The 9,768-nt window shown below is 45.6% G+C and overlaps 1 protein-coding gene across 1 annotated transcript; it reads right to left on the reverse strand.

Annotated features, from left to right (window-relative positions):
* Positions 1-1,138: 1,138 nt before the first annotated feature.
* Positions 1,139-9,337, reverse strand: PGRMC1 (progesterone receptor membrane component 1). The gene is made up of 3 exons (XM_046673516.1): positions 8,935-9,337; positions 5,438-5,593; positions 1,139-2,460 (listed from the first exon to the last, which is right to left on the reverse strand). Exons 1-3 carry the CDS (start codon positions 9,260-9,262, stop codon positions 2,357-2,359), a joined length of 588 nt encoding a protein of 195 aa, XP_046529472.1. The 5' UTR covers positions 9,263-9,337; the 3' UTR covers positions 1,139-2,356.
* Positions 9,338-9,768: the final 431 nt, after the last annotated feature.

Genomic DNA, 9,768 nt, shown 5'->3' on the forward strand with positions numbered 1-9,768 from the left:
GAGAACAAAGTGTCTCTGCGGGTGCGCTGGATGAAAGCAGGTGGGGAGCAGATGTTCACCTGACATCTCCCCCACGGGCACGGTGGTTGTAACAACCACTCTCTGGTCTTCTTGAACGGCGCCTTTTACATAATGTCGCTTACAAACATGTTAGCTGCATTTGTTTTTAGATCAAAGTCCTGCCTTATAGTAATATCTCTTTACAGTAATCAACACAATGTTGGTTTAGTTCTGAATGGAGAGGAATCAGGCCATTTGGGATTGAAACTTTAACCAGGCTCTGGATGTTTTCCTCTTGGCATCAGACAAACCTGTTTAACTTTGTAAAAGTAGCCTAATCTTCACATCTAAATGAGATTTCAGGCTGCAAAGGTGGCCCAACTCTCTCCCCTGCCTTCACCAGAGCATACAGTATACCAGGGTGCTTGGCACACAATAGGCCACTCAAATTATTTGTTGAATCAAACCTAGTGGGAGAAAAGGGCACATTTACAAATGGCAAAAACAGCCAATATGGTTTGATACCATCAAACATGGAAAGCTGTGAGCCGTCTTTGATTCAGGGAGTACATCCCTTGTGAGAAAACCCTGCCAATTTTAACATTAAAATGGCAAAACACTGATATTCAGAGTAATAGGTTGGCTGTGTTTATACAACTGACTGCATATGCAAATCTGATATCCTTCTTTTGACATGAGGTGAATTCACTTTGCTACTATAAGGATTGCTGAACACTTTCCTGACCAGATGATCTACTGAAACACTAACAACAAAACCTTGCCTTGGCACTTGGTTAACAACGCCTTCAGTAAAGTTACCCCTCAGTAACCTTGCTATAGACCTCAAGGTGGAGGGCTGCCTCTGAGAGTTTAGAAAGTTCTGCCTTAAAGAGGCAGAATTTGACAAGTCACAAAAAGTCAATTCAATTCACTATTTCTTAACAGGACAAGCTGGTATTTGGTTTGCGGTGTGAGGCCTCTATGAAGTTTTGCCCCTTGTTTCTTTTGGAATACAGAAAATACCTCAAAAGTCAGAGTATTAAAGTCAACATCGCTCAGAGTATTAAGCTAATGTAAAATGATTAATCTGGTTCCTTAGAATAAGGTTAAAATAAAAATAAAACAACCCACCACACTATACTGGGTAAAACCATTTTATTAACTGACCAAAGCACTTCATTTTGTTTTCTGATTTGAGGTAAAACCATTAAACACAGTTCACAAGAAAATACAATGACTATTCAGCTACAGTTACAAGAATCTGAAACCTCACTAGTTGTTCATATAATACTTTTACAAATTCATACAACTGTAGAGTCTACTTAAGCTAAGTTTACTGTTAACCAAAAGACCAATATCAAAGACCTAGACACTTGACTACTACTCTTGCAGTGGCTATAGTTTTGTAACAACAGGAGAATTATTTTTCCTTATGAATATACTTTACTTTCAAAACCACTTGGCTAGCGCTATGTACTGTGTCCTCACTCTTCAGGGCTGTGTGTGAAGGCTCTTAGGAGAGCAAACACCTGTTCCCGTCCTGCACGCCCCTCTCTCCCGTCGAACTGTGTAAAATAACCATTGCCCCACCACGAACATGGGGACTGGGAAGATAGTCCTACAATCTTCATATATTTAGGTTTTTAGGCAAGCAAGCTGATTTTCTCCAAAGCTTTCTTTTGAATGTTCAGGTCCTGTTTTAATCCTCACTCTAGATTACTGTTAGTGAGGGCGTCTGAGTGTGCAAAGGAGGAAAAGGACATGATGAAGTCTAGAAACACAGTAAATATATTATTTCTTCCAACTGAGCCCAGCTTTGAGATCTCATTTTGTTCCTGGCCAGCTCTCTGTAATCAATCCCCAAACCTTTGGAACACTGCAGATTTGCTTCAGAGGTAGATAGAACAGAAATCATGCAGTTAAGTCGATTGAGAAATAAGGGACTTGCTGTCTTTCGAGAACATTGTAACTAAAAGTTGATCCTTTGTTCTTGGCACTTGAAGGACTTTGCACATCTAACATTTTTACCTGTTTTTGGGAAACACCCAAGTCTTACCTGTCTCTCAGGAAAAACAAGTCTGAATTCAGCCCGTACTAACTACAGATAAAAGAAGAACAGTAATCACATTCGTATTACAGCACTGCAGTTCACTTTCTGGATTTGTGACACACAAACATATCATGCATTCTAAGACAGAAGTTAATTTTATCAGTGTCACTAGTGATGTTAATTAAAAAAATTTACAGCAAGTTCAAAACTTTTCTAAATATTGAAATCACCATGTTTTAAAGACAGACTGGAATGTTACAAATGATTCTGAAAAATACAAAAATAGATATGCTTCCACTGAATGCTTTAATCATTTTTCCGAGCATTCTCGTCTTTTGGTTCTTCCTCATCTGAGTACACGGTGGGCTCCTCCCCCTCCTTCAGCAGTTTGCCCACATGATGGTACTTGACTGGAGGTAGAGAAGAAAACACAAATGGTCATTCTCATGCTTTCTAGAAAATCACTACATTTCATTTTAAAGCATTTATTAGAGGCCTACAATCTACACAGCAATGTATTTGTTGGGCTTCTTGAAGGATACAAAGGTGGTTTGTACCACAGTCCTTGCCAACGAGGAATTAAGAGTGTTGTCAGAAGACAGAAATATAAAACGGGTAGCAATGTCTGACAACGAGTGTGCCAGCTAATGTCAAAATGAGTTGTTTGTGTGTAAGTGTTGAGAAGAGCAGAGGCTCATTCCAAGTTAGAAGAGTTGGAGAACACTTCGTCGAGGAAGAATATGCTTTTGAAAATGTCTAGAAGGATTTGGGGAGGGAGGGATTTCCAGAAAATGAAAACAGCACATACAAAGGCATGCAGGTGAGAATGAGTGGATCTGGGGAGCAGTAAGGAGACCACGTTGGCAGGAGTTGGAGTAGGAGTAAGGTTGCCTAAGCAGCGTGGGGGAATATGAAGGATGTGGAAAGCCAGCCTGAGGAGTTTGAACTTATCCTATAGGTGGCAAAGGGCAATGAAGATTATGACAAAGGAATGACATGGTAAAATAGTGCTTTGGCAACAACGGTCTCATTGTGGTGTATAGGGCAGGTAATAGTAAGGCGAGACCCGGAGCAGGGTGACCAGGAGGCCAGCTGTTAGATCCACATGTGAAGGAACAAGAGCCAGGAGTAGGCGGGTGTTTATGGGAATGGAAAGGGAAGGATATGAGATACTTTAAAGGAAAACTGGAAACGTGAGTTAATGAAGTGAAAACTGGAGGTTCCATGGACCGAAATGGGGACTCTGGAGAGGGAGCCACTATGGAGGGTGGCTTACAACAAGGACTGGAGATGATAGTATTTGCAGGAAGTAAGTCCCTGGAAATCTTTGAGAAAGAGAGTTCAATCGAATTGTGAGGACAGAAACCATGTTGTAGGGAGTAAGGAGGTATAGAGAGGAAATGAAGCAGGGGTTAGGGATGCCTACTTATTAGACAATTGCTAGACAGCGAAGGGAAGGAGTGTTAAGTTTGGTGGATGGAGAGGATAGCAGGAGACAGAATTTTCCCCTAACATAGGGAAAAAGCTCTCTGTAGTTAAAGGAAGTGATAAAGGAGGAAGCAGAGCACTGGAGATGTTGGAGAAAACAGATTTAAGAATGCAAACCAGATGCAAAAGACTTGAGAAGGGATGGAGTCAGCAAACCACTACCATAATGGCTGCATAACTGCGGCCAAGCTAATGCAGAGTTAATGATCTCAACGGCAGAGGCCAAGAGGCCCAACTCTCCTCTTTCAGAATATGGGTAGGAATTGGAGTAATCAACCTGTCAAACCAGGTAACCAGAGCTGCTTCTGTGTGAAATAATCATCAGGAACAATTGGAACTTCCCTATTTGAATGTAATACAAAGGTCCCTGGCGTGCTTGGCACTGTGAAACATAAACAAAAGCTGGGGGACGCCTGAGAAACCTGCCTTAAGGGGAATTCACACCAGCTTTGAGTGCAGTGGAAGTGTCACAACAGTATCTGGAGCTAGCCTTAGTTTAAGGGGGAAAAACATCACACTTTTTACCCCATTGATGAAGGCAAGCCCTAGAAAATAGAGCTTTGTAAGTTATAAATCACAACTTGTTGGTTTCATATAGAAGAATCTATTGTTACAAAGGCATCCTTAGGATGCAAAAAATGAAGGACTATGGGGCCAGCCCAGTGGTGTAGTGGTTAAGTTTGTGCCCTCCACTTTGGCAGCCGGGGGTTCGTGGGTTCAGATCCCAGGCGCAGACCTACACACTGTTCATCAAGCCATGCTGTGGCAGCATCCCACATACAAAATACAGGAAGACTGGCACAGATGTTAGCTCAGGGACAATCTTCCTCATGCAAAAAGAGGAAGACTGGCAAGAGATGTTAGCTCAGGGCCAATCTTCCTCACCAAAACAAAACAAAACAAAGGACTATGTTAGATAGTTGAATTATGTTTTCAATGTACAAAGACTTGCCTCTACACTTGAAAGCTCTACTTAGTCTGCTTGGGATCCAAACTCTAAAGGTAGAGCCATATCTGGCTAATTATTAACCCAGAACTCTCTGTGAAGTCAGCAGTATTTTCAAAGAAAATGGTTGGATTTGGCCAAAAGAGCCACTAATATGGAACTGATTATAGAGAACGACAAATAGAAAACTATATTTTAAACGAAAACTCTTCCTCAAAGAGATGCTCATGGTCTTTATATACTGCTTGAAAACTGGGAAAGATTATTATTCAAATTCTTAGCAGTGAAATGTTGCTAAAGTGATAATTAAACACTTAGGTTTGACAAGAGCCAATTCTTCAATTCTCAAAATTGAACTTAACTCCCATCCTTACTTCCCCCCAAAGACCTCAGCCCATAGCATAAGCCAGGAAACAAGTGTCTGCTTTTTTCTTTCTTTTTAAAAATGCAGACACCCTCGTTGCTGGGCAGATTATAAGCGTCATTTGTAGACGAGGCCTAGAGTTAGGCTCAATTAGATTCAAAGAGAAGCTGTTTTGTAGAATACAAGCCTCCCATTCTTCAACAGAAATGTGGGCTGCTTTTAAACGGCAAGCTCTCCAAGTGAGGGCTCATGAAAATCCCTTTCTGTAGCCAAGATGGCCGCTCTCCTTTCCCCTACACACCAAGCGGCGAATCCTAGTGTGGAATCTGTGCAAACCTCTCAAAGATTTAAAAAAGCAGAAACCCAGGTTTCCCCAGAGAACTAGCTAAAAATTGGTATGCAATCACAGCGAGTGACTCAGCACTGCTGCGATTACTTCAAGCCATGAACTTGATCCGTCCAAGATTCAGGAGCCTATCAAAATGCTCCCCAGTTTCAGGCTGCTTTCAGGCTGGTAATAACTATTGTACGGCTTTGAGTGCCGTTACTGGTAGAAATTTGATCCAGGCACAATTTAAAAAGCGCTCACAAGTGAACTGAGAGTCCCAGTCACTCAGGGTCTCCTGCTGGGCAGGAGTGAGGTCAGAAAGGTCATCATACTCGTCCTTCAGTGCTTCCTTATCCAGGCAGAATGTGGCAAGGCCCCTGGATGCATCTCTTCCGGCAAAGACCCCGTACGGCCCCTCTTTAAAAAGAAAACAAAAGCAGACACCGATTCTTTATTAGACAGTCAATTTCTCTGTGGTTCATACACAGAAAATGGCTTCTTTACCCAACCACAAAGAAAGGCCCCTTTTGGAATATCAAATTCCATTCAGAAACCAGAAGTGATGCTGATACTTTGATTGTTATGTAGTGGACACTGAAAGACCTGTTGTCATTAAACCTTTAAATAACTCAAACTAAATCAAAATGTTAAACATTATCAACCACTTCCTGTGATTTTAAAATAGCCAATCAAAAAGCCATAAATGATTATCTCCTGGGGAGGTAGTAGGGAATGATCCAGAATAATACTGAGTTCATGGATCAGAATTCAACTTTAGGACATTGACCCCAGAGCCTGGCTCGGTTCTAGGCAGTTAAGCCACACCATTAAAAAGTATGGTTTTTTAAGACAATAAACATTAAGCCTTTAGTAAATGAAAACATTTCCTTATAAATGTATTCTGAAGCGTTTTAATGAGTCGAAAGTATATTATAAGAGATCTTTGGTTGCGAGAGTGTATTAAATATTAACATGTGGCTTTGGCAGGAGAAATCATTTTATAAGAGTATCATTGGTTCAGAAATCTATCCATATGTTACATAATCTTCACTGTCAATAAAGAAGAGAGAGCACAGAGATCAGCTCTGTCACTGTTTTTGGTGGGGTTGAAAAGAAGACTGAAAATACTAAAACTTTCATGGAAAAAAAGGCTGAATCGATACCCTCCCCCCAAATTCTAAAAAACTTTTCAATGCTATTATATATTTTACACTGAACTTCTGTCTAAAAGGTGAGTCATTTTGTTGGTACTTAAAGTAGATGTTTAGATGTGTTTAAATATTGCACAAGTAAATGAAAAGAAGCCAGTGGACTTTCCCCAAAGGGAGATTGGGTAGCAACCCCGTCATTAAAAAGTTTGTAGGTAACCACTAGGCCAAGTATGAGAATGGATCAAGTTTTAGTACGGTATGGGCTAGTCACGTGAAACTTCAATCCACTAGGAAATTTTTTTTTTTTTACAAATTTATGTAAAAATTTATGACCAATTTTTAAATGCAAATAAGATTCCAAAGAAAAATGGTTGTTTTCAGTCATCATTACATGCTCTCATTTCCACTGAAGAAGGTAAAAAAAAACCTTCACAGTTTTCACAAATGTACACTGTTAATGGAAATGGTAGCATTTAGTACTTGAAAATAGTACTTGAAACCCCACTTATACGGGTTTGGACTTCACCATTTCAGAAATTATGGTCACAGAACACTTAAACAGTCTGAGGAGAGCATCAAAAATCTTCGGAGAATATATATTTTTCATCAGAATGTATATTCACTAGAACGTAAGCTCCATGACCAGAGATTGGTGTCTGTCTGTTGACTGATGTATTCCCAGCACCTAAAAAAGCGCCATGCAGAGAATAACAGGCACTCAAAGGAATACTTTTTAGGAATCCTTTATAACACGAAGTATCATTTCCACATGTCACATATTCATGGGCTCACTGGATGACAGTGCAGGGTAGAGACGGAGATCTCACAAGGGGCCACCCTTATCATTTTTCAGAGGGACAATTAAGGCCCAGAGAGAACAATGCTTTGCACCAGGTCACAGGGCAGGTCAGTGATCCAACCAGGCCTAGAATCCAGGTTGCCTGACCCCTAGCTTTGTGCTCTGTGCAAAGGCCTAAGTTCCTCTCAATGACTCTGCAAACTACAATCCTATGAGGACGGCCTGTGCACATGTCGTGACTACTTTATGGTGCAGCTCAGTGATAGCAGGTATTTACATGATTATGTTTCTTGATAATGCCTCTAGGTGTGCCATTATAAGTGACAATATAGGTGTGGCTTTCAAATTATTTTGATAGTTACATGCCTACAGAAAGTAGGAAAAACTGCTAAGTGGGAGAGTTCCTTAAGAACTTTAACATGTCTGAATTTGAAAGCAGGAGTGGGAACGACAGACTTGCTGCCTTCTATATGCTTCCCTCTCTCCAGGCCTGTGGGGAGGAAAGCACCATCTGTGGACATACTCGCTGAGCTCCCTGTTTTGAGAGGAGTCCATATTAGAGGAGCTAAAACCTCTTCCTCCTCCTCTGCAAATATTCGAGAAAGCAGGACTTTCAAAACCTGGCTGCTTCTCAAATTCGCCTGGCTGAGTCTTAAAATGCAGATTCCTGGACCTCCCCCACGGAGACTCCTCGGTGGGTATGGCGATTAGGCCGGGAATCTGTATCTTTCCTTAAGCGCATCAGGTGATTCTGATCCGCAACCGGGCTGGGAAAAGCCTCATCTCTCAGGCCACTTCAAGCCTGCCCCCTCCAACAGCTCGGCAGTCATCCACCCCTCATTTCCCCTCTGGTTGGCTTTTCCTGAAATCCCCACACCCAGCAGCCTCCATAGCCCTACCCCTTTTGTTTCTCAGGATCCTCCCACTTATTCCTCCCTCCATTTTTAATTTTTTTTTTTTTGGCTTCTAGTCCTTTCTCTCCAGCTAGACTAAAATACCGTACTACCTTCTCGTCTTGCCACATTCCCTTGGTCCGCTGCATTCAGCCTTCATTGCTCCCCCAACCAGCTCCCTTCCCCCCATGGAACCTCCCTCGTTCACCTTCCAGCTTTGCCCCGTCTGCCACACACAGCACGCGCACACACATACCAAACACATGCCACACACATACCTGACACATGCCACATTCCAAGCGCGCGCGCGCGCGCGCACACACAGACGCCTGACAAACCTCATACATCGAACACACACCTCACTCACCACCACGCTCAGAGCTTCTACCTGCTGCTAATCCCATCTCGGCTTGCTTTCCCCCGCACCCTCTCATTCCACCATGGCTACTCCTGGCGTCATCGGCCTTCTCGTCTTCTCCAAGGCTGGGCCTCCCTCTTTCCGCCCTCCCTCGAGACACCTTCATTTCCTTTCTTCAGCCCGATACCACCCCCTCCTCCTTCCACAAACCCCCAAACTGGATACCTTCGAAACTCCCGTAATACTGTGCTCTGCTGTGCCCCCCCTTCCAGCCTCGCGATCTCACCCACCCACCCGCGGCTTAAGCGCTTCAGCCTTCTCCCACCGCCCCGATCCTGGCGCTGGCGGCCTTCCCCCCCCCCCCGCAGCCCCTCGAGAGCGCCTTTTGCCCCCTGCCCACCGGGGGAGCCGCCCTGCCACGACCGCCTGCCCGCCCTCCCTGGCTCGCCGCCATTCCTCCCCTCGGGGGCGCCCCGATCCCCCTCGCCTCTCCCAGATCCAGCGCCGCGCGGGGGCCCCTTCTTTTGTCTCCGCGCCCCGCCGGCCGGCCCCCGTACCGGGCCCGTAGAACTTGCGGCCTTTAGTCACGTCGAACACTTTGCCGTTGATGGCCATGAGTATGCGCGGGTCCTGGACGCCGTCGAAGCGCCGCAGCTCCGCAGGGGTGAAGTCGCGCCGCTTAAGGCGGGGCAGTGGGGGCGGCTCGTCGTCGTCGCTGTCGCCGCTGGCCGCCGGCTGGTCCCCGCGCACTATCTTGTAGAGCAGAAAGATGCAGAGGCCGAGCAGCAGCAGGTTGAGCGGCGACGTGAAAATCTCGTGTAGCAACCCGCCGCCCTCCAGCTCGCTCGGGTCGGCGCCTGTCGCCGCCACATCCTCGGCAGCCATGATCTCTGAAGCGAAGGGCTGGGTCGCGCTAGGGAGGGCTCCGGAACTCACTGCTTTCTCCTCCCTCTCAGCGAGCTACTGGCGCGCGGGGCTGGGCGGACGAGGACTAGCCAGGGGCGGAGGCGGGGCCAGGCGGGCCCTAAGTGGGCGGGGCCTACCAGCCCCGCCTTCTCCGAAGCCGCCGAGGCGCCTGGCCCTGCTCAATCCCGCCTCGCCCAGCTCGGGCCCCCACCTTGCCTCGGGGTCGTGGCTCCCCTCCCCACCCCGCCCTATCCTTCCTCCCCCGCCGCCGACAGAGCCGAGTCCACCCCTCAACTCTTCCTGCGAGGCCTGGGCCCCAGCCTCAGGCCATGCTCACACCATCCTCCGGCTAACGGCGACGCGGCACGCAGCCCTCCTCCTCATCCCTGCTTGCTCCCCTCGCACAGACCCGCGGAGAACCTTGACTCTGCCCGGCTCTGTCTGAGGCCCCCTCCGCCAAACGCCAACTCAATTTCTCTCATTTC

The sequence above is a fragment of the Equus quagga genome, chromosome 10 (assembly GCF_021613505.1).
Source record: "Equus quagga isolate Etosha38 chromosome 10, UCLA_HA_Equagga_1.0, whole genome shotgun sequence".
In the NCBI taxonomy this organism is placed as follows: Eukaryota; Metazoa; Chordata; class Mammalia; order Perissodactyla; family Equidae; genus Equus; species Equus quagga.

What these genes read in the sequence shown, in the direction of transcription:
- PGRMC1 (XM_046673516.1), bottom strand. Translation starts at nt 9,262, where the DNA reads ATGGCTGCCGAGGATGTGGCGGCGACAGGCGCCGACCCGAGCGAGCTG. An exon ending in CCGCAAGTTCTACGGGCCCG is followed by an intron (nt 5,594 to 8,934) that starts GTACGGGGGCCG and finishes TTCTTTTTAAAG; the next exon opens with AGGGGCCGTACGGGGTCTTT. An exon ending in CTGGGACTCTCAGTTCACTT is followed by an intron (nt 2,461 to 5,437) that starts GTGAGCGCTTTT and finishes CTCTACCTCCAG; the next exon opens with TCAAGTACCATCATGTGGGC.